The sequence below is a fragment of the Maylandia zebra genome, linkage group LG2 (assembly GCF_041146795.1).
Source record: "Maylandia zebra isolate NMK-2024a linkage group LG2, Mzebra_GT3a, whole genome shotgun sequence".
Classification (NCBI taxonomy): Eukaryota; Metazoa; Chordata; class Actinopteri; order Cichliformes; family Cichlidae; genus Maylandia; species Maylandia zebra.
This window is the reverse complement of record NC_135168.1, coordinates 43366886-43391951: the sequence shown is the minus strand read 5'-3', so window position 1 is coordinate 43391951 and position 25066 is coordinate 43366886. Positions and strand designations below refer to the sequence as shown.

The following is a 25066-nucleotide window of genomic DNA, read 5'->3' as shown; positions in this document are numbered from 1 at the left end:
GTGAGTTAGGTGTCTTAAATGATCAGCTTACTAACCCAAACATGTGAGAAAATCAATCTAAATTGAGAAAATATCTTCAAATTTCGAGTTAGTAAATCGATTTTTTTTTTTTTTTTTAGATTTTAATCCCGTATTTAGAGTTTTTGGATGATATTTTTTCCTTTCTCCATATCCATACAATCCAGAGAGTTAGTAAGCAGATAACGTGCCTGACGTCTGCCACAATGATGTAAAACATTTTTTAATCTAAAAATTCAATTGATAGTTTAGAGCTATTTACAACTTTAATAAAGCTAAGACGTATTTTTTTTAAAATTATAATTAATATTATTTATTTTAGATATTAGGTCACTTAATCAAACGAACAAGACTTGTTACAAAAATTAAATTTAAAATTTGCAAAAATTACAAAAGTAGATATATCTCTTGATGTGTCGATATAATACACAGTATGTTATATTATGTTATATTATGTTATACTAGATTAGATTAGATTATAGAGGAAAATGCGCTGAAACGGATGTTTGCATTAGCCACAGGATGTTGTTACTAATCCGACACAAGAGAGGAAAAGCAAGCCACACTCGGGTTTTTCCGCGAAAAGCCACGAAGTGCAAACTCGTTCTACTGTAACTGTACTGAAGCTCCACCATTGGCTCCAACTGTCCGTCCGCCGGGGAAAGGAGGTGGTCGAGGAGGAGGGGTGTGTGGATTTGCTGAATGACGGCTCGGTGTGTGTTGACACTTGAGAACCGCTACAGCCTACGGGACATGCACAGGCCTACCTACGTTACATATCCACCTTGTAAAGATAAAAAGAAGCGTCTAATTCTTGCATTTAACATCGGGAAATGTTGATGATAGTGCGGGAACTGCGCGACGGGGCTACACGGAGTCGAGGCGGAGCGAACGTTTTCGCAGGTTGATGATCCTCTTTCGGCACCGAGGAGAAGAGCCAACACAAGTAAATACATGGTGTTAGTCTTTATAGGCGGTTAGGCAGGCTTGCATTAAAAGGAAGGATAGGCGGTGCGAGCTAATTCCTGGAAATATAGACCTCCGGCCAGAATGACACACGCTATGTTTGCAGGTTGGAGTTTATTCGCTGAAGTTGGGGCTGCGAGCAGCGTGTAGGAAGCTTGTGTGCCAGGAAAAACACCATCCGTCTTTCACGTTTGACAGCTAACCAATCAAAGCTGTTATTCAAATCGGTGCTCTTATGTCAGCGACCTATATCTCATGCATGTGCGCCAAAAGCCCACAGTAGCCTCTCCGCCAGATCAGACAGCATGGGGACCAACGGGCTAGACAACCAAGCGCAGCCGTCCGACAGAGAGTCACGGACGGAACAGCCGGCTCCAGGTCCTCAGATGGAGCAGAGGGATGCCCCTCAAGACCTAGACACGAGAAAGCATGACCAGGCGGACGGCAGCGAGGGTAAAATCGTGAAGGAGGACAGTAATACGCAGCTGATCGAGACCGGCTGCAAGCCACCCCTCACGCCGGGTTCCGACTTCGAGGCTAGGGTGCAGGTAGAGAAGCCCGGCCACGGAGCTGGCTTCGTCCCACCCGAAGGTGGTTTCGCTGGCTGGCTGGTGGTTTTTGCTGCAACCTGGTGCAACGGGTCAATCTTCGGAATTCACAACTCCTTCGGGATCCTGCACATGATGCTGGTGAAGGAGCACACAGACCCTGAAGACCAAACATCCCAGTTCAAAGTGGGTGAGTAAGTACTATCTGAGCAGTATCTCTCTGCTCAGGTGGGCTGGAGCTGAAGCCACAAGTGAGCTGGTGGACAGGAGTAGAGAATCTTGATGCACATTTGGTTTATAATTATAGGATTTTTTTTAAAAGTGGAACTTAGAGCTGTGGAAGTGTCATTTAAAGCACAATTACTATAATAAACATTTTAACATCAACTTTATATTAATTTACAGGATGTTTATTTTAATATGTATATCACTTTAGAAAAAAGTGGAATAACTTAAATTCCCAGTGGAACACTAAACACAGTAATGAATAAAACAAGTGCCCCACCAGCAGGTGTAAAGTATGCTCATTGCTGCATTCTTATTTTTGAATTATTATTTTCTTCTCTTACTCTGAAATTGCTCCTTACATCCTGTTGAAATCTCTTGTTTTCCAAAGCACCAGCATTCTAATGAGTTACAGGCACTTAACTGAAAAAGCACCGTAGGCACTTGTTAACTATTCATTAAGGCTGTCTGTTTATCCACAACACAGTTTGCTACAGTGGGTCCTTTGATAAAGGTTTCCTTAATGATATAGTGAGCACAAAGGACTGAATATTTGTGAACATTTGCACCGGTACTGAGCTGATATTGGAGTGCTGTTTTTTTCTTGTTATATTTTCCCCTCTTGGTTCCCAACAACCAAACAAAGACAAAAATTTTAAGCTATTTACCACAATATCATTGAACATTTGGCCAGAACAAAGCTGTTTTGTTAAATATCAGCCAGGGTGGTAGTAGACAGATAATTGCAGTTAGCGAGGCCGATATTGGTCCATACGAATGTCTGACCCATGCATTGCTGGACCAGTATGGACAGACTTGTTAGAGTCCCCAAGATGCACATGACTAATGATTAAAAATCCTGCGATAGATATGTAAATCAGGGATATTGCTTCTGCTTGTAGTATTTAATACAATCTAACAGGTAGTTATTATTAGAGTCACATCATTACCCTACCCACTTCTCCCATTTCAACCATTCTGTTTAGGATCATAAGCTTTCATTACTAAATGGTCAGACTATTTCTCTATCCTTATTTACTGTTTGCGCTCAGCTCCCTGCAACGGGAAAGGCACTATACAAAGCAGTCAAGGATATCAGTCTTAATAAAGAAATCACTGATGTTCATTTACAGGAATGTGACAGTTCAGTCTTGTTGTTGCAGATAAATTAGTCCCCAGAAACAATGGGCCTGGTGCTACTCCAATTGTTTGCAGGAATCTGACATTTTCTTGTGCCTGCAAGTCCAGTAGAAACATTTCTATTCTTCAGTGAGTTCACAAAGTCAGCGTCCAATTTGTTGCTAATGAAGCTCTGGGCTTCTGGGTAACCGTGGCTTCTAGCTTTGTGCTTGTTAATCTTGTTAACAAATACTGACTAAAGGAGTAATCATGGGAATTCTTGTTTGGGGGGAGAAGAAAGGGACCCTCCTGCCTTTCTTTCTCCTCCTCCCCTTCCTCATTGTGAAAACCGTGAAAGCTGCTTCTGCAGTGTACTGATCCATACAGAGAAATGTTTTGAGCTCGGGAATCATGTAACAGGAGTGGATGTTTTTCTTAAAATCCTCGTCAGTTCCCGCAATCACATGCAAAAGTTAAGGTCACAATGTGGGAAGGGATTATGGCACTAATGCTGTTTGCTGGAACAAATGTGAACCTTTATTATTATTATCAGTATAAAAGCAATAGGGGGGCGGGGCGGTATAGGAAAGACATCTTATTTATTAAAAGAAGCTGATGGAATTTTATACAGGATGTTTATATTCTCTCTTCCCCATTTTTTGACATATTTAGGATTTCATCTCCAGCATTTTCTTGGGTTGAGCTCATATGTGAACAGATTAAGTGAGTAGGCTGAGACCTGACCTTTTTACCTGAGCAGCAGGAAAAAAGCACAGGGGAAGAGCTTAGCTACAATAGCTATGATCTTAAAGGCTTCTTTTGAGATATCCGGTCTAAATTCACACGTGTACAACATTTTAAAAGATGTCAGACTGCTCAATAGAAAAAAAAGCAAAGGACCATAAGGGATAACAAAAGGCTGGATATAATGAAATCATACTTAGAGATCACCATTAGGCCTTGCTGAGGTCTTTTATAAACATCGAGGAGTAAACAAGTGAGTTTCAGAATACCGTAGCAGTATCGAAGTAGGGGTTGAGAACAGTAGGTACTTTAAATTTTTAATGACGGCGAGGTGTGTGTGGGTTATGAGTCACATATGGTAATGATTTGCTCCGTGATTAACATGACACCTTTACTCATTTTTTTCCCAGTTGTTACCACAAAAATGTTGGTAAACTTGTAAAGTGAGTGCACGTGCCCGGCACACCTTTCTTTTGAAAATGGAAGGGGGGGGGTGCTTTCATAATCAGCGAGGGGTGAGCCCCCAGTCAGGTGGTGTGCGAATGAACGTGGCTGCACCGAATGTGGGAGGAAAGTTCAAAATGCAGCCGGCACTGTTTCAGCTGCAGCAAAGTTGGCAAAGAGGGAATGTGTGTGAAGGGGCAGAAGAAAGGGACTGAGTGAGGAAGGAATTAATTTTTCATTGAAGCCTAAAACTATTTCCATCTATGTGCCACCGTGAAACGGAGCAGGAGGAAAATTGTGATGAGAAAAAAAGTAGCTCATCAAGTTCTACTTGTTTCTAAGCCTAAAGTTGGTTTACTTACTGAGCGTTATGCACTTTATTCTCTCACAAGAATACTTAATGACTCTGTAGTAACTATACCAGTAGGCTATGGTATCTGTGCGAATGTGAGAAAACATCTGATGACTCCAGCTGCAGAAGCCTGTTGGCTTTAGTCACCTACATTACATCAAATCCCGCTAGCTTGAATGTGCTGTGCTTCACAAATCTACAAATCAACAGAGAGAAATGCAGTGAAATGATTCTTGGGGACTTAAACATCGCCTGGATTTCTTCATCATGCACTCTTAAAGAAAGATGACAAAGAATGCGAGTGATTTAACTCAGATATTTATCATTCCTACCACAGTAAGCTCTGGCATGTCTAGACTCATGTCTGCCTCATGCACTGACCACATCTACACTAATGGCACAATAATGGATCTAGTAAGTGTAATAGCAATGACCAGAATCATTAGGTCACAGATTCTGCTTCAAAGACTTATGATGTAAAAAATTCACAGGGGAAAAGAACACACCGAGTGAAAGATTCAGAAATTACATTACGCTTGTTCCTGGATATCTTACAGACTGTTCTAGACAAGCATGCACCGATAAGAAAACTCACTAACCTATTGTGAGCAGTGCTTTAGCCCTGTGGCTTGATGTGGAGCTTAGCTAAATGAAGAATGCTGCAATAAAACTGAGAGAAAATAATAGAACAAACCACGTCATTTTTAGAAACTAAATCTGGAAAGATTGAAAACACAAGCTCAGTTAACTAAAGCATGAGTGTATTATAGAATAGTTTTACTGACATGTTAGGCACATATATCTTTGTTCATTGAGTCTAATTGTGTCAAAACCCACTATGTATGTAAATAAATAAATATGTAAATAAACTGTTTTTTAAACAAATGGAAATCAATAAAAGCCACGATGCGAATAACTTGGATAGCAAACTTTTTTGTTGAACCAACTGAAGAATTTATCAAGAATTGTATATGATTTTTAGGCTTTACTTGAAAGCAATACAAATATAGGAGGTTAAAACTTGTTTCTCTGCACAAATGGGCTACATAACCTTGATGGTAAATGAATAAGGATATAGCCGATTGCACTTTTGAACTGTTGTCATATTATTAACTTTAGTCTGAAAGAAACAATTTCCTCTCAAAGCCAACGGTTTTAGCCTTTATAGCAGGTAACTGTTATTCTTCTATCACTGGCCTTGACGGCAGCTCAAAATCTTTTTATCTTAGCATAGAAAACTGATGCCTCGTTACATTAACCGCTAGATGTAAAATGAAAAATGGTGACGCTTTCTTGCGTGACGTCAGTGCTGATTTCAATATAAGGAACATTGAACTATAACTGAAGTACCTTAAAGCTTATATTTTCAGTGTAGATGCTGGTGGCTAAGTTACGGTTATTCCGCTAAGCCTGCAGACACAAAGGGATCGAGACCGGTCGGCAATCCCCAGAAACCTCTGGTTGCTAGGGAAAATTTGTGTTCCTCTAAGTTTTTGGAAGTGACATTTGTTGAAACTGATTGAGTTGGGAGCTGCATCAGAAAATTCCTTACATTCGCTTTGGTTGCTAATAGATTGCTGGTCCCTCCTAATTTTCATGGAAGAGACTGACAGTGTGTAAAACACTCGCTAACTACTAGCCTAGCAGTATTACAACTTAAAAAAATACAACCAAAAAACAGAAATGGAGCGGATTCACCTTCAAAGTTCAAAGTGTGGTTTGATCCTTTCAGGATCAAGTCAGGAAATGTTTGCTTTAGTGGCAGAACCACACTTCCTTATGGTGCAGTGCTTACGGACAAGTTGGTGTCTTGTCTGGATATGACTTCAGGGCAGGTCCAGCTTTTAGGTGTCAGTCTGGATAAACAGCTTACCTGGTCCTGTCACACTGATAGGATTGAAGCCAAAATGAGTGGCGCAGTATCTGTGGTAATTATGCGGTAGGTAGCTCAGTCAGACAGATCAAACAATTACTGGGTTTATCTCATCTTGACTATTGATCAGCTGTTTGCGTAGAACAAGGTTATGTGTTTAGCAATTTGTTGTTTATCCAGGGTAAGTGTAGAGGGCCTGCTGTTGGATGAAAGTAGGGGACACACTTTAGTTTTCTTTCATTACATTTCAGCTGTTGCTACACCGGTTATTATTAATAAGAACTGCTAATATCGAGCCCCAAAAAAGCTTAAAAAGTTGATTCCTTTTTACTAGTCAAAAATTAATTGCCCTGTCACCTGTAGTCTAATTTATTGCTAGATTTCTCTTAATTTAAGTGATTTCTTGGGTCCATTTAAAAAATTACTCGTGATGTTTTGTTCCTGGTTCAAAGACTTTGAGACAAGCTTCTGCCAGATAGGCTCCATTAGTAATGCTGCAGGTAAAGGAGAGCCTTTTTAACTCAAACATCATAATGTTTATGCATTCATAACTTTAAGTGTTGAAAACCCTGAGAATACTGAAATAACAGGGACATTCACACTCACTGGCCTGGACGTTGGAAAGTATCTGAAGATTAAAAGCAGCCATTCGCTGCATGCTGACAATATATAGTTAGGAATAACTACAACAAGCCAAAACTAGCCAACAAGTGAGAGGCATTAAAGATGTTTTACTAAACTGCTTAAAGCTGTCTTCCAAATATTGAGTTGTGCTTCATCATATCTCTGTTTTCTTTGTGTGACCTTGTTGTGCATTATTTATCTTGGCCATCGTTAGCAGTCAGGTAAAAAAAATACCTTTTAAACTCTGTTTCACTTTAAACTCATTGATTCATTGCTTAAAGGCAACGATGGCGTCTTTATTGAAAGTCTTTCTACTGTTAAAAAGCCTTTAACAGAACATTAAACATGGGGAAGAATGAAGTGCAACATATGCTTATAACATTTGTATACACAGTGGTTGGAGAAACTGGGGAAACCTTCAAAGACAATGATTCCAGGTTTATCTCTGTGTTTCTTCAGTGGCTAGTTCATTATTTTAGATGTGCTTAATAATCATTGTTGGATTTTCTCAAAAACATCAAAAACAAGTGAAGTAACACAATAGTCTGTCTGCCAAGAACATGTCTTAAACCATTAACGTAGGGCTGTGCTCTTGGTAGGTAGTGTGTTATTGTTTTTCCCCTGCTCCAGATTTCTCCAGCATCTCCCAGGACAGCTGGAAATCTTAGGTTGGCAGATCAGGGTGCAACGAGGCATTTTTAGCATTCCAGTGGACAGTGGAATGGGTTCAGGTTGGAAAAAGTTTCTTCAAACTCCATGCGCTTATAAAAAGGTATATAAAGATGTGTACAAAGAGTATTTATTGGTTGATTTTGGTTAGTTTTAGGCATTTTTTTCTGTATTTAGATAGGATGAGGTCCATTTAACAGGCGCTTGGCTCTGGACCCTTCTACTGATCACAATTTAGCCTATGGGGTATGCACCCTAACGACTAGGACACCAGTGTCCCCTCAATACCAAAATGCATCTGTTTATAGAGGATGTTGCAGAAACTATCATTTCAGTTCAATCCAATTAATTTCAGTTGTACTACTACGCTGACACATGACAGGGTAAAATCTCCGCAAAACACATCCATTAAAAAAAATAAAAAGGATTACCCCTTTCAGCTTTATTAATAGTGTCAACACAAGCAGTTTGCACTTACTCTCAGCCTGAAATATGATGCGATTTGTAAACATCAGAGGGAATGGTTGACTCAAGGAGCATCCTGATAGCTTTGCTGTCAGAGCTCATTTATGGTCTGAGCCTGAGCTGTTTGAAGAGACTCCTGGTTGATCTGTGACAGATGGGCCTCCACATGCCTTCTGCTAGCAAGCCTTTGCGAACTGTGTCGCCTCACCTGTTGTACTTTCTATATTTGTGCTAACACAACATCCTTACCATTCTACTGTCTTTATGATACAAGCAGTGTTTTCTCATTCTTTAAAATGAACATTCTGTCCTTATTATGGACTTTAATCTTTAACTTGGTATGGTATTAATTATTATAAGATAAAAATGACTGATTTAAAGGTGACTTTTATGCTTATCTTCATCTTCACAGTGTTGTTCTTGGACTCTACTGTAGTATTCGTGGATGATTCACAGTTGATTCACAGTTGATTCACATGGGCGACCGTGGCTCATGGGGTTGGGAAGCGTATCTGTAACCGGAAGGTCGCTGGTTCGATCCCCGGGCTCTCTGTCCTGGTCGTTGTGTCCTTGGGCACTTTACCCTACCGCCTACTGGTGCTGGCCAGAGGGGCTACAACTGTAGCTACCTCCACCAGTGAGTGAATGAATAGTGGTATTGTAAAGCGCTTTGGGTGCCTTGAAAAGTGCTATATAAATCCAATCCATTATTATTATAGATGATTCAACATGTTTGATCTAATACTGGACATTGGTGCGGCTTGTAAGTTTGTGCACTGCCTGCGTTTGAAGAAGTTTTAGCTCTTTTCTGGCTAAATTCAAGCCAAATATCTCATGATTGACTGACTGACCACATTAGGGATATGTGCTCTCATCATATAGATATAGAGTAGAAAAAATGCTCTGAATCTGTGCATTTGGAGCAGTTTGAAACCTGAGCTGGATCATAGGTATTACTCGTACATAATCAAAAAACACACTGCTGGATCGTAGCAGTGTAAAGCAATGTATTTGTGTTTTTCAGTTTATTATGTTGCCTCAGCACCTGCTAAGAGCATTTTATGTTACCTTGAGGGACAAAAATACCTATGACTATTGTTTCTTTAGGAGTACGTCCCCCAAGACGCTCTCAGAAACAGTGTGATGCATTGTTTAGGTTCAGCAGCATTTCCCCGTGTCTGCGTCAGCCGTGGAAAATATCGTCAGAAAGCATTTGAACAGATGTGTTTTTGATTGTTTGGGCTCACTGGCTCAGAAACAATAATTTTGAGCTGAAAGCAGCAGTGCGCTGCATTCGCAGTCGTCTAAGCGGATGGTTTCATACACTGCGGGATACATTGGAAGTGAAAGAAAATGTCATTGGTGCTTCTCAAAGCAATGAAAACAAAAACAACAGCAAGGGATCTTTCCAAGGACAGTGTCTTTGTTATTCTGGAAAACCCACAGACCATATTCTGAGCAGTTTCCCTTCAAAGTATCGTACTTTCTGCCCCCTTAAACAAGGGGACTAATGACCTATTATTCCTACTCTAGTCATTTGATATGAATCCTGATATTCTCAAATTAAGACTGAAAGTAGGCAGTTAAACGTCATTATTTCATTTCAAATCTGGTGCTGTGGACAACAAAATAGTGTCAGTTTCTCATTGCACTACAGCTGCTCATAAAAAAGGATCTGTGAACCTAATAATTTAGTAACTGCAGTGTAGGTAATTTAATGCCTGGTTAAATTTCAGCTTTGTTATGAATGGAGTAACAGGGCCTTTGTGATATGAATGACTTAGTTTTAGTGTACCTTTTAGCTGTCATATATATGGTTGTCTAGGATGGCTACACATGACACAGATTAGACTAGACACAGTTATGTAAATATACATTTTAATTACATAACACATAGAAGAAATCCACAAAACACAGTTGTCTTGCATGCATATATTACAGCTTAGCATAAAGCATGCTGAACTCATTAGTCTTATATAAACTTCTTATTATATAAAACCCAACTGCATTTTTCTGCCTTAAGTGTTCTTACTCTAACATAAATATGGGTCCTATAGAGTATGCTGCTTCTTGTCAGACTGCATCAATCATGTTAAGAGATGGAAGCTTGTTAACCCCCTTCTTTGCTACCCCACACAAACAGACATCTTTTCATTTGGCTCCAGTCTCCCTCACTGTGTTCTTTTGCTTTTGTTTGAAAGTGTTTGGACCTAATCCCCTCTAATGAGCACAGTGCACTCAGTTGTTGTGTCAGGACACAGGGAAATGGGGCTTTGTTGTGGGGCTGGCCAGAATATAGAGTATGCTGTAAGGCAGTGTGACACGGGCCTGTTGTTTTGACCCTCTGATTTCACATCGGACCTTTTGGTTTGTCATGTCCAAACTGTTATTGGTGCAATACTAGCACTGCAGGTGCTAGAGCCATTAAAAAAAGCAATACTGGAACTACATTATAATGCCAAACTGACCAATTTGAGTGTTATAAAACACTTTACATCTCTGTGTCAGATATTGGGCTTTCCAAGAATGAGTCTGCAAGAAACAGCATGCTAGCAGCAGTGCATGTCCAGATGGGAACGCCGCAATCACTAGCTGAGATTGGTGAGATTAAGTTAAGAGCCTGTGGTATTTTCCAGACAAACCAGCTGGACATCTAGTATTGAACAGAAAAAAGGAAAAGTATTACAGGTGGTAGCTTAAGTGGTCTTAGGAGCTACATCAGTAAGAAATAATATCTGAAGCTGAGGAAATGCAGTGATTCAGCAATAGAAACACTCATAACTATCAGCCAGTTCACACTTTTAGGTAACTTAAAGGGCACTGTTTTTATGTTTTTATGTCTCACTACTTGCAAATTCCTCAAAGTATGCTATTTAGAATTTGACTGGACTAGAAAAAGTCTCACCTTGAGCAATAAAGCATAATTTAAGCATCACAGCCTACCTATGTATTATAGTGGACCATTTATGATGGTCATTTATGATATACTCATTTGTAATATGAGTATATCACTATTCACTAGAGCACCATTGGGAGGTGGTGGAACAGGAGATTCACAGTATGGATGTGCAGCAAGTGTGTGATGCTATGATGTCAACGCGGACCAAAATCCTGTTTCCATCACCTTGTTGATTCTGAGTCTAACCCAGCACTGCAAGGTAACAAAGTGACTAGTGAATGTGTATCAAAAGCATTTAATATATTATACTATTAAATCTACTGAAATTGTTATTGAGGATGTAGATTCCACCTATATGGCTGGGTGTATGACCCCCCTCCCCTTTTTTCCATTTAATTTGAAAGAATAAACTGTAGAAAGACTCGAGTAGAGTCCTGTGCTTTAATCGTACTCTGTGTACCAGAACATGTATTACATGTATAGTATAGTAATAGTGTCCATATTTAAGACTATTTATACAGTGGTGCACAGCTCATGTTTCACTCTGAACTCTGTGTGTGTGTGTGTGTGTGTGTGTGTGTGTGTGTGTGTGTGTGTGTGTGTGTGTGTGTGTGTGTGTGTGCGCGCGCTTAGGTACATAAATCCTGCCATCAGGCTGTTTAGTAGTCTCTCTGGTCTCATTTCTATTGGACTGTTGGACCAGTGTGACCCAAGGCCCAGACACCATGGTAGACATCAAAGCTACCTTTGCTCCCTCAGGGACTGGATCCAGACATGTGTTTGTTTGTACTACAGGGTACGCGGTGTCTCTGCTAGAGAAATCTGCCTCGTTATGTTTTAACACTGCATGCTCTACAGGCCAGAACTATCCACTTTGATTCACTTTTTGATCTGCTTAATCACCATGAGAAATCTTATAGAGCGTGTCTGATCTACATGATGCAAGTGTAGACACAATAATGAGTAGAGTTACATAAATGTATATTAATAGCAAATCACATCAGGTGGTGAGAGAGTCACAAAGACAGAGAAGAAAAAACTAGTGTGCAGCATACAAAGCTTTGTAGTTTTTCAAAGCTTCGGGAAATCTTGTGGGCAAAATTCTTATTGTCTGGGTTAATTAATACCTACTGTATGGGGCATTTAAAGGCAAGACTCAAAATGCTACACATGTTTACTTTGAGCGTGGCTGCTGCTGAGGTCAGGTGGCAGATTTGCAAACAGCTTGCAAGCTCTCAAAAACTTTAAACAAAACATAAAGATTTGCATAGAGGCCCAGGCATACGTGCATGAAGGCCATGTTGTTTTTCAGTGATGCCTTTTTTAACTTTTATGCAATAACTTCTACACGTGGAAAAAATTATGTTTTAATGGTCAAGGACTGCACACACTGATCTTTGCTTTGTGTACAAACAGATATAACAGTGTCTTTTATTTACTTTAGGTGATAGGTATAACACCTGAGATTTCCACATGCTTCTGATGATGAATTCTTTCTTCTCTCAACTTCCTCTCCAGCCTGGGTTGGGGCCCTGGCCATGGGCATGATCTTCTTCTGTTCACCTGTGGTCAGCATGTTCACAGACCACTTTGGCTGCAGGAAGACGGCTGTGAGTGGGGCGGCACTGGCTTTTATAGGACTGCTCAGTACATCGTTTGCAAAGTAAGACATGTTTGTCAGATACGTCCTTTGAAAATATGAATGAAACCATGTAAAATTATATGCTAAATCAGGGGCTCTAGATGTTTTGCCCTTTTAGGCCTCCAAGAGGAAATTTTGTGGGTAAACCATTATGAGCTTGCACATGAAAAACCCATGTGGGCCCCATGTCGGCTAGCCCATGTGGTCCTCTGTGAGAGTTTTCTGTGGACAACCTACACTGGGTTTATTTATTATTATATTTATGCTCGTTTTTCTTCCTGATGTCCTTTTTTTTCATTGTAGTTCCTTGATCCTTCGTTACTTCACATACGGCATATTGTTTGGCTGCGGCTCCTCCTTCACCTTCCAGCCCTCGTTGGTCATCCTGGGCCACTACTTCCGCCAGCGCTTGGGTCTGGCCAATGGTGTGGTGACGGCTGGTGCCAGCCTCTTCTCTATGGGCCTTCCGGTGTTACTGAAAGAGGTGGTGGAACCTTTGGGCCTCAGCAGAACATTCCAGATCCTCAGCGTCTTCATGCTGATCCAGGCTCTGCTGGCGCTAATGTTCAAGCCTCTGATCCCTGCTGGGGGAGACATGGGCCCCCAAGGAATAGGCCCCGACCATGCCGAATCCCAAACTCAAGCTAATGCTCAAAGTGGAGGCAGGTGGAGCAGGGCGATAACCACCATCAGGAAGTACTTCAATTTGCGTGTGTTTCACATCGTCACATACCGAGTGTGGGCATTTGGAGTGGCTACAGCTGTATTGGGCTATTTCGTGCCATATATCCATCTGGTAAGAACATAAGATAGGCAAGAAGTAATTGTTTCTAAATGGTGCTGCTTTATAAATATTTACAATAAGCCCAGTTTTTATGTGAATAAAGAAAGCACTGTTTAACAGCCTTTCAGTTATTTCTGCTGTGGTAAAACATTCCGACCTCTTTATTTATATTATGCGCTTACACAAAGAGCATTAGAGATCAGTGGGGTTCCTAATCATGGGTTTGATGTAAAAATGCTTTTTCTCAGCTGACACTGGAAATGAGGGGGAGTGAGATTGATGTCAGAGCCATACTGTTGCACTGTGGGAGGTCTGGTGCCATTCATCTTCTGTAGGCCTTTTGGAAAGAGGGCAATTGAATGCATGTCAACTGAGTAAATGAGCAGTGGCTGAACATCGCCTTTGTCCCTCTCAATAAGGATAACAGAGTTTGTCACAATAGCTTCTGTGAGGAACAGCACTCAGTTGCCAGGAGTTAATTGTGCTCTTCTTAATTTTTTTTCTGCTTCAGTGTACAACCTTTGAAAAAGGTTGCCCAAAGGGAAAATCTATAATTTAAATATGTCATGTTGAAGCCAAAGAGCTTGACAGTAGTTTACTAACTAAACTACTCAGCTAGAGAAGCCGAAAGTAAAAGAAGTCCATTTATCCATTTTGTTTACATCCACAAACTCAAGTATGTTTTCAAAGTCTGAACTCTGATTGAATTTGGGGTGTGATAATAAGATAGTAAAAAATGAAGATGAAGTGTTAAGTTGCTGTGAAGTTGATCTCCCTCTATCCAGATGTCGGATGTTCCAGCTCCGGCCTCCCTCTGTCAGGCCTGTTGTTTCAGGCCCGGGCCCAGATGTAAACACTGCCCCGGTCTTTGTATTGGCTCGACCATCTCAGGAAACCTCTCCTGTATGGCCTCTCTGTATCCCTAAACATACCTATCCTATGGCCATTGATGAATGTAGACCTTCAAAGCAGAGCAAATATTTCACAAGGACCAGCATGTTCAGGAAAGACTTCAGAGGGCGGTTTCATGTTTTGGATCTAATTTGGGGGTCACGGCTAAAGGGAGCGGGAGGCTCTGACCTATATGCGTTCAGTCTTCCTGCTCCGCAGTTCCAAAGGTCTGTTGATGTGGACATTTTGTTAATGTTTGAGGTTGATTTGGGGTGAAGGATGAACAATTCCACTCCAACAAATGCTGAGTGTAATGTTTTCTCGGCAATGAAGAATACGGTTCATGAGCACGTTGTATAATATCTTTGTCATTATATGCACGATGGACTTTTACGGACTAACAGTGTCCACAGTAATGATTCTGTCTTATTGTGTCTCTCAGATTAATTTTGTAAAAGAACAGTTCAAGGGCACTGAAAAGGAGTGGGTGCTCCTTGTTTGCATAGGAGCATCATCAGGGGTGGGACGCCTCACTTTTGGAAAGATCGGGGATCTCATTCCTGGTCTACGGAAAGTCTACATGCAGGTGAGGGAATTATTGAAGCTCTAAAATTTATGCAGACTGCTTTTCTTTACTGTTTGGTCTGTTTTTGGGAAAACCTAATGCACTTCACAGTGGTAAGTGTGCCTGTCAAAAAGTGGTTTTTATAAAATTTGCCTCATTCACCCACACAAGCACTTTTTTTTAATGCTTTTCCTTACTATGTAAGAGTAACTCAAACAGTCCCAAACCATCCCACTACCATCACCATATTTGACCGTTGGTATGATGTTACTTTTCTGAAATGCCAGATGTAACGGGACACACGCCTTCCAAAAAGTTCAGCTTTTGTCTCGTCAGTCCACAGACTATTTTCCCAACAGTCTTGGGGATAATCGGGATGTTTTCTGGGAAAACCTAGATGAACCTTTATGTTCCTTTTGCTCAGCAGTGGTTTTCATCTTGGAGCTCTGCCATGCAGGCTTTTTTTGCCCAGACTCTTTCTTATGAAGTCATGAACACTGAGGCAAGTGAGGCCTGCAGCTCTTCGGATGTTTTTCTGGGGTCTTTTGTGACCTCTTGGATGAATCGCCGCCGCGCTCATGTGGTAATTTTGGTCAGCCGGCCACTCCTCGAAAGTTCCCCACTGTTCCGTGTTTTTGCCAGTTATGGATACTGGCTCTCCCTGTGGTTCACTGGAGTCACACAGTTTTAGAAACAGCTTTATAACCTCTTGGGAGTTTTCACTTATTTTGATTCTCATTTGTTCCCGAATTCCTTTGAATCGCACTATGGTGTCTGGCTTTTGACGATCTTTTGGTCAACTGCTTACTTTGTCAGTCCGGTTCTGTTTAAGTGATTTCTTGATCGAGAACACGTGTGGCAGTAATCAGGCCTGGGGACTCAGCTTTCCAAAGATGTGATATACAACAGTTAATTTATGTAATAATTCGCTTAAAAACGGCATTTTGTTTTTACTTGTGTTTACATTTGTGTACATATGTACATATGTTTGATGATTTGAAACATTTAAGCGGGGCAAACACTTTTTCACACACCTGTGTTGTTTGTTAGGCCCAATTTTACTAAAATATTTATTTTTTATTACCTTGGTGAAATTAGAAATTCGTTTTTATTAATGGCTTAATGGCATTATGTTTCTCTGGAATGAAAAACAGACTTGCGAACACAAGGGGAATTACATGACTGGATAATGTCAGGTTCCTTGTCTATTTTCCAGGAAATAGACAAGGTGATGTGAGAGCAATTTGTGCAGTGAATACAAACAGGAGTTGCCATTTCCTGCACGTGCGGCTTCTGCTGAATGCAAAACACAGGGATCCATTGTTTTGACCAGTAAACTCGTTCAAGCAGCTCACTAAGCAAAGGGGCACGGAGTTACGGATTAATTAAAATATAAAAACAACTTTGAAGTTGTGGGACATGCATACTTAAAATGTGCTGATCTGTGATATCAAGCAAAGTATTTCTAAAGCTTCATTTGCAGTATTAGTCATATAAAGAATTTCCTGACAGTGTGGCGGTGAATATTAAAGAGTCTAGTTATGCAAGAGTCTTTTATAGAATGAAATCCAGTATGTTTCTTTTGTCCAAGTGTTGAACACAGTTTTTAATTGCTTAAATCCACATTGTTGTAGTTGTGAAGGGATTTGAAGTAACACTCTTTGGCTCTTTGAAGTGACACAGAACAGTCATTCACAGCATTCATGCCGTAGACACTTAGTGAACAGACAGCTTTATATCTTTTATATTTTTCATAATCATTAACATGTAGTTTATTAATCAGATTGATGACGGCACCGGTGCACTCAGGTGAATTACCATAGTAAATGTAACTATGATGCTGAACTTTGCCTGACGGAGACGTTAGATGAGAGCGATGACACAGGAAGAGTCCTGAATTGGAAAAATTAATTCAAAAATTCTTTTATGTTGTTACCACAGAAATACACTTAATTTAAATAGTATTTCACAGTAAGGACCAACAGGTCTTACCGAGCCAAGTGGTAAGACTTACTCATATCAGAACTTTGTTTTTCTGCATATTTAAAGTATGTATGAGAACATATCAGGACTTTTTATCGTTCATGATCAATTTCTCTGGCAGACAAAGTACTTTTTATTTTCTCAAATAACTTTACCTGACATAAATATGTGTAGGTGGAGCCTGTAGATGGAGGGTGTGTCCACTTGCACACGTAACCATATCTGCCTGAGGCCAGATTTACATGCATGAACAAAGGCAAAAAGAAAGCAATGTGAGCCATCTGACTGACTGCATTTAACGCATATTTATCTGTCAAAAAGAATGTTAGGAGAGCATCAAGACATTCAAAGCTTGTTTATGGGTTCTTGCTGTATTTTGCAGGTGGTCTCCTTCATTGTTCTTGGCCTGATGTCCATGATGATTCCTCAGTGCTCGATGTTCGCCGGGCTGGTGGTCGTGTGTGTGTTTCTGGGACTGTGTGATGGATGCTTCCTCACCATGATGGCTCCCATAGCTTTTGAGCTTGTCGGGCCCATGCAAGCCTCGCAGGCTATAGGTTACCTTCTAGGCCTCATGTCTATCCCTATGACTGCGGGTCCACCTATCGCTGGTAAGAAGCTATATATGTGTGTGTGTTTTCCACTTTTTGAATAGCGCAGATATATGTTATTTACACATCTGTGCTATGCTTGTTGGCAGTAGGGATGCACAATGAGCTGAATTATATTAGCAGAGAAAAACCTTGGACGTGGGTACAACTAACGTAATTAGTAAACGGAAAAAGACAAATGCACAGCAGGACAGGTTATACACTGGTTTGTGTTTAGAGATGGTTGGGCTCATGGCCAGCCACTGCCCGTCTCCAAGGATTTGTGTTCATGAAAAAGCACACACAGTACTGATCTTCGATCTGCGTTCTTTTGTTCCGCTCGCTAATAAAAAAATAATACCTAAGAACACTAGTCGCAGCACGCTGCTGACTCAGGCATCTTTTGACTTTATCTCAACAATCTCTTTTGCCTCTCACACATACCAGAGCTGCTTTTACTACACAACTTTCTGACTTCCTGACAGCTTTTTCCTGGCCTTTGTAGCCTCAGCCAACATACTGAAACTCTTAGATGTCAAATGCTAAATGTACTTTTTTAAATGAAGAGTCATGCTGTCTGGCAGGGTTTTTTTTTAATTTCTTTAAAAGAGATTAAGTTTTCAAAATAATCTTCACTTCCTAATGACAGATTTTTGTTTTGCATTGCAGTATTAGAGACAGCAGTGCACTGACATAGATCGATAGCATATCCAAAGCTATGCCAGCAATATTGGTGCAACCAATAATCCTTCTTACTGTAATAATACATTACTATGCACCTCTTTTATAGTGTGGTTAAACAAAAAGAGGCATTATGACAGTATATACCTGCAAATTGTTCAACTAAAAAAAAAACCTGCTAGTTGTAGCCTTGCTGTATCCATTTCTTTTGCAAAGTCTTGTTTTCATAATCAAGATATAGGAGATCCAATTTCATCTTTAATGTTTTCTATTCAATAATCAGAAATTTTATTTTAATTTTGGGCACTTGTCTTTTTTCACAATTGACCAGAAATCCAGGAAACAAGACAGAAAATAAGGAATTCTTACTGTCAAATTCCATGAATTTTACAAAAATGAACAGCCTTGTTTCTTGGCTTTCTGTCTCCTTTGTTAGCGAACAGTATCACCAAAAAGTAATATGAACAGGCGGTGCAGGTGGGATGTTAATTTAAGAGATCAGACTGCACTACTTGAGAATGCACACTGTGACCTGCATGCAGAGAAAGTGTCTTTTTTATTGACTTATGGTTACTGGAACCAAAGAACTGTGTTAGAGGAAAAACTGAGGGGCTGCACCAGGCCCCATGATAAGAAAAACAAATATTAGTTTGAATTGTGACACATACAGAGCCTTCAATTGGAGTCCAAAGATAAAACATAGTTGGAAATGAGCACATTGGGGCCCCTTTAAGCCACAAAAACAACCATAATAACAACCATACTATAGAACATAAAAACGGTTCGTTTATTCTAATGCTTAGTTAGCATTAAAGCCTACAAGCAGACAAACTGAAACTAAGGAACACTGTGTTTATGAGGCTTGACAAAGCTTATTGTCTTCTAGGCCCAGAGCTGTAGTTAAAAAACCCCCCTGCTCTTTTCTCATGTGTCCTTGAGGCCCAACAAATGTGGATTTCCTTCCTCATATAATCTTTGCACACCCTGGTCTGTAAATGGTTTGAATACTGTATTGTTTACTACAGCGTTTGGTAATTACAAATCTTTTTCTTCACTGCCTTCGTCAACACACGGCCTGTCTTTGCTAGTGTGCGATGTCCACCATCTGCCGGGCAGCGGAGTAGCTTAAATGCATTGCAGGATGTGGAAGAGGGTGTACATTTATTTCACTGTGTGTATACACAGTATAAACAAACTGGGAATCTGCTTGATCTAAAGCAGATGTTTTAATCTTTCCATTCGCATTTTGCTTCCTTACCTCCGCTGCACAGGTCTCCTGCATGACTATTTTGGGAATTACACAGTGGCCTTCTCCCTGGCTGGTGTGCCTCCGATGGTGGGGGGCGTGGTGCTGTTCTTTGTGCCCCTGATCCACCACAGGCTCCAGCGAGGTCAGGCATCACCAGAGGAGACCTCCACAACTGCCCACATGTTGCCCAGCGCCCCACCGGCCGAGGAGCCCAAGAGCTGCTCCAATGGAGACATCCTGCCCGGCTATACAGATGTAGAGACACACATCTGATCGCATCATACAAAGGTTAGACACATCGTGTATGTGAAAACATACATGTATGCAATAACGTCTAGATATTCCAATTCCTTCTAAAACATATTGCATATACTGTTTTTCTCAGGGATTCAGCCCACCAGCACCTTTTCTCATCCATAATCTGTCCTCCACCTAACCAGAAGTCTCAACTGTGGATTTCCTGTTGGCTGATCTTTAACCTGCAACCCTCCAAGACCCCCCTCTTTGGCTGTTTTCTTTCTTTTTTTTGTTTAATGCGAAGAGAAGTTGACAATGCTCTGGCGACAAGTCACGGAGTGGATGAAAAGAGGGCACATTAGCGTCGGAGGTGGATAAAAGCAGAAAAGCACAACGTAGTCTAATCTAGTCGTTGTAACACATACCTCCACGAGGAACTAAATGAAGACTAAAAAGCTGTCTTTCTGATTTTATAGCATTTAATCGTGCTACCTTAGCTTTTGAAGCTGTAAAAAAGATACACTTTTATTTTTAGATCTTCTGAGAAGAAGAGGTATATAAAATAACAACTAGTGAAGGGATAAAGTCAAAATGTCTTTATGTTGTACCTCAAACATCTGATTTCTTTTTAACACAATGTGTTTTATTTAGTATGTGTAGCTAAAACATGGTTATATCTTAAATGATTTGCAGCTTTGCTGTATTCGGCTCTGCGCTTCTGTCTGTGTTTTCTGCTGTTACAGCTACAAGAGAAGCATGCGTACTGTTTGTACATGTCACAGGAGGTAACAGATATTGCCAGCAGATACAATCCACCTCAGCTCAGCTGCACATGAGTTTTAGACCCTGGCGTCACTGTGTGTTCACACTCCGCTGTCTAAAACGTAAGCAAAATTTCTTCACCAGTCTGCCTGCAAGGAGGACGTGTGTAATTGTGGCAGCTGTTGATTCCACTGATTCATATGCAATGAACCTTAGTGTTTTTGACCTGTTACCAGTTTTCAGTGTTGGGTCAGTGACTTTTCACCACCACAGTTAATAGAGGGTATTTCCTCCTGAGTCTGTAAAGCATAAATGTTTGCTTTTTTTCTCACCAAACGAAATTTTTTTTTAGCAGGGTGCTACACAAATCTGAATTAACTGTGTCTGACACAGCTTTGAAAAATAACTGACAACAGTTTTGTGCTTTATAGGTGTGGAAAGAGTTGGAGTCAAGCAGTAGTTATGGGAACTTAATGGCTGTGAAAAACATAGACTTTATTCAACTTTGCAAAAGGCATTTTGTTTGAAAGTGTATGTGTGTGTGGTTGCCTAGTGATCTTAGTAAGGACTAGTTTGAGTTTCACATCCTTTCTGCCTGTTTAAAGGTTATGATGTGGCCTAAGGATTGTTTACAAGAAGGTTATGGTTGGGGTGTTGGTTTGGATGGTTAGGGTTAAAGATAGGGATGATGTCAGTGATCTTCCTCACAAAGATAGTCATGCATCCTGTGCGTGTGTGAATCTGCATTTAATATTAGAGGCATTTATTTAATATGAAGCTAAGTTGGGGTCTGTTGATGAAGAGGGGGCAGAGATTAAAAACTGCCAAATGGCCCAAGCCCTCATCAGGCCGTCTCACAGATAATCCAGCCAGTTTGCTGCTTTAATTTAGCATCACTACGATGACATCACTAGTTGTTTTTGCAGAAATGGAAAAAAAGAGACAAAGTTGCAATCTTGTTGAGATACAGTATTCCCTCGGGAGGACAATCTGTAGTGGTAACTACCACTTAGCATTTTGGACCACTTACCTCTGCGCTTTTAGATTGCAAGTTCTCCTGAACGACAGACTTCAGCGAACAGACGTGAAGTAGAGCTGCAATAATCAGCTGTTTGAGTTACACAATTCTACGTGGTTCTATGCATAACTGAATCACAAAGGGGGGAATGCCGTGGCATTCAGCTGGCGTTTCTTTGTTGGTTTCCTCTCCTTGCTTTCACTGCCATTACTCAGTCCGCTCCTGCTTGACAACAGATCAGAGCATAAAAGCTGCACAAACCTCACTGCTGAGTGTAGTTTTTATATGGACAAATGGTTCTGGATAGGAAACATACACCTGTACCTCAGTAATTACACAATCCTCAGCAATCCAGTTGAACACTTCGACATTCTTTATTATTTTTTAACGTTGCTGTTCTGTGTTGAGATTTTTCTTTTTTTCTGTTACAGTCCGAGAGCCACAAAACTGCCAAATGTCTGTTGTCAGTCAGTCTCGCTTCTTCCAAAACAGTTGGTGCGTAAACGTTTTTAACAGATCTTCTGCCTTCGTATCCGTTTACTCTGTTGTTTTCAGTCCTCAGCATTCCCGCTCTTCCGACACATTCACTGATCGTTGTCACCGTGAGTTCTCTTCATGAAATTGTCTTCAGCTGAAGAAATGCTGTTATTTAACTGTCAGATATACTTAATAAGATGGAATAAAGGAATATAAACAGTTTATATGCGCAGGTTGGGAAGCAAAATCACACGTCTCTAGTTTGAGGTCTAAGGCTTTGTTAGATTTTATTGGCAGTGCAAACGGTTGTTTACATAATTTGCAGCTGCTGCTGGCCAATAAAAAAAAAAAAAAAATGGTGGTAATTAAAAATGATGGGTTTACACCAGCCATATAAATGAATGGTTTAACATGATATCATCCCTCCATGCAAAGCCTCTTTTACTTAACTAAAACAGTCACCAGCTGCCCAACAGATTTTGTAATTAAGTATTATAAATGATTTCAGGAGATGCTTCTAGAAGTGCAAATTCAGCGTCCTTATAGAGTTGGTTTATATTTATATGAAGTGCATCCACCCATATGTAAATATGAAATGTAATGAGGCAAATTCTATTATATAAACTATCTTTTTTGTGTACACTGTCAATTCCACTGCTGCTCAAACTAGGGGCCTGTGTCATTTATATTCCACCACTGGTAAAAAAAAATTAGATAAAGCTAATGTCGCAACATTATGTCCTCTTCGGTGACCCCCCAGTTGTGAAAAGTGATTTTTCTTTATGCACCAATTATATCCGTCCAAACAAAATGTAATAGATTTCTTTTTTTCAGTTTTTAGCATGTCATTGACTGTGAAGATACATTTTTTGCTTTTTTTCTTAATTTTTAGTATGTTGGCATCATGTTAGTGTTTTCCAAATCACACTTTTGAAGACAAAAACAAGACATTTGAGTCACAGCAGAAACCTAAATTATGAAAACTTGCCTGCCTTACATTTACCTATACACGTGATCAAAATTTGTTTCCAGATTTGAGACCAGAATTAAAATCGTAACATTTTCAATTATACCTGTGCTACTTTTCTACTGATTATTTTTCATTTTCTAACGGCTTCGTCCAGTTTCTGGTCAGAAGCAGCTGAATGCTTTTTATTTTGTAACCTACTGTAGATTAAGATACAGAAAAATGACATATATTACTATAATTCTTCTAAATGAATCATAAATAAGTTTTTTTGTGATACTGCTGGAAAGAGAACTGTTGAGTTAGTTTGTGTGTCCGGTTCTGAAGGAATACATAAAGGCGAAACACCCAAATGAATGAAAAATGAGACACATGAGTACATGTGTATGGTTACAGGGTGTCTGCTAAACCAGTGTTTGGCTTAGCAAAGCCGTTTGATCTATGCAGCATCACTGGGTTTGTGGTCCACTTTATGAGACTGCATTAATTTCATTCTGATCATGTCAGACTGTAATAATGAATGCTTACTTGGACTACAAGTTGCATTTGTCTCTGTAGCACTCAAAGCTGTAGCTGGTAGTAGTTCGGGAACCGCTAAACCTACAGTAGAGCCCCTTATACTTTACCTAAACTATGTATGTACTACTAACACTACTACTTGTTTTACTTAATGTTTTCTTTTTAAATACTTTGTATTATTAGAAAGCTTTGAGCTGTTGTCAGACTTGTCACTGTTTCCCAGAAAGCTTCACCTTTTTCTCCTGTGCTGCTTGTGACATACACTATGCATGTAGCAGCTTCAAAGAGGCACATTAAACTCTAATGTACACGTGAAAAGGCAACGCTAGCATGATTCCCTATGTGCTTTCTTGGTTGTTTCAAAACCCATAGAAATACAGGTCAGATGAACTAAATGTGATTATACTGTGTCATATTTACTTGTTTTTTTTTTTTTGTTTGTTTGTTTTATAGGTAATTTAAAAAAATAGCATAATTTCTTCACCATTTGCAGTAGCAAGCCTTGTTATACCGGTGTGCAATGTGTCATTTTGCTGCTCTTCAGACCTCAATCTCTGCTTACTGTGTAACATCTAAAACAAACAGTATGTGTTAAAGCATAGCTGAGGGTCTCTATTATACGCTGAGTCATGATTTGCAGATTACTATGGATCCCTTCCAGGAAGAACACAATATTACAGGTTGCACATGCATAATGTATAGACCTTTCCACACTCCACATGTTTTATTCAGTGATATTTTTTTTTTAAAATTATCTTAACTGTAGGCATCATGTTTCCACATTTATAAATGTTCCAATGTTTTTAGTAACTGTGTTTTTAAATTTTGTGAAACACTTAATGGTCAAAAGTTTTGAGCACTCCCTCCATTTTCCAGGTATTTATTGAGATTAAGGCTGTTAATGTCTATTGACCATAAATGGTACAAAGGTAAGCAGTAAACTGCAACAAAAACAGAATTAAGAAAATAATTTCCAGTAGCGGTGCAGTTCAACGTAGCTTTGAAAGTAGATGCAAACAATTTTTCTAGAGACGGCCAAACATCGAAAGGACCCAGAGGGCCAGCTTCAACAGGAACATTCTGTGATTTAATTGTTAGGGTATTATTTACTTGGTCATGAGGGAGTTCTTTATCATTAGTGAAAGCTGCAAAACATGAAAAAAATCATTCATGGCCTCCTTCACATTTTCCAAAACCATGCAGTGGGCCAGACTGGAGTCTTTGGCGTCCCTATCCCTGCCCTTGAGCCTTATATTTGACCCTCCTGGTTTAGACACTATGTGATGTAAACAGCAGTAACTGGAAAAGTGGAGGTGTGCTAAAACTGTTGACTGATTCTGTACGTTGTCTGTATGGTTCTGCAGTGATGCTCAGCTGAGACCTCCTCACAGTCTTACATATTTCAGTACAGGGATCTGATAAACCTTCCTTCTCTAACCTCCAGTAAGGTTCCTGCAGTTAAACCTCTATGGCCTCTCGTCACTTCTTAAAGCTGCCACCTTTTGTCCTTCTGTTTCACACAAGCTGTACTTTTGCAAAAAAAGAAGCTTTTTTTTTTTTTTTTTTTTAAATATATATCTATCCGTTTAATTCCTTTTACAGAATGATCAAACAAGGCCAGTGTCATCACATGATCTGAGATTAAGTCATGCTGCTAGAAAAATGTATGGATTTTTTTTGTCATAATTTTGAATCTGTATCAAAAGAGGCACATTTTTTTTTCTATTAAACCTATAATAAAGACATAATATTGCA

At 39.9% G+C, this 25066-nt stretch overlaps 1 protein-coding gene across 1 annotated transcript; it reads left to right on the top strand.

Annotated features, from left to right (window-relative positions):
• Window positions 1-574: 574 nt before the first annotated feature.
• On the top strand, window positions 575-25066 carry slc16a2 (solute carrier family 16 member 2). Its single transcript, XM_004545529.4, has 7 exons — window positions 575-1722; window positions 12465-12609; window positions 12892-13384; window positions 14706-14849; window positions 17194-17422; window positions 19354-19619; window positions 19717-25066. The coding sequence occupies exons 1-6, from the start codon at window positions 1290-1292 to the stop codon at window positions 19602-19604; spliced, it is 1695 nt and encodes a 564-aa protein (XP_004545586.1). The 5' UTR covers window positions 575-1289; the 3' UTR covers window positions 19605-19619; window positions 19717-25066.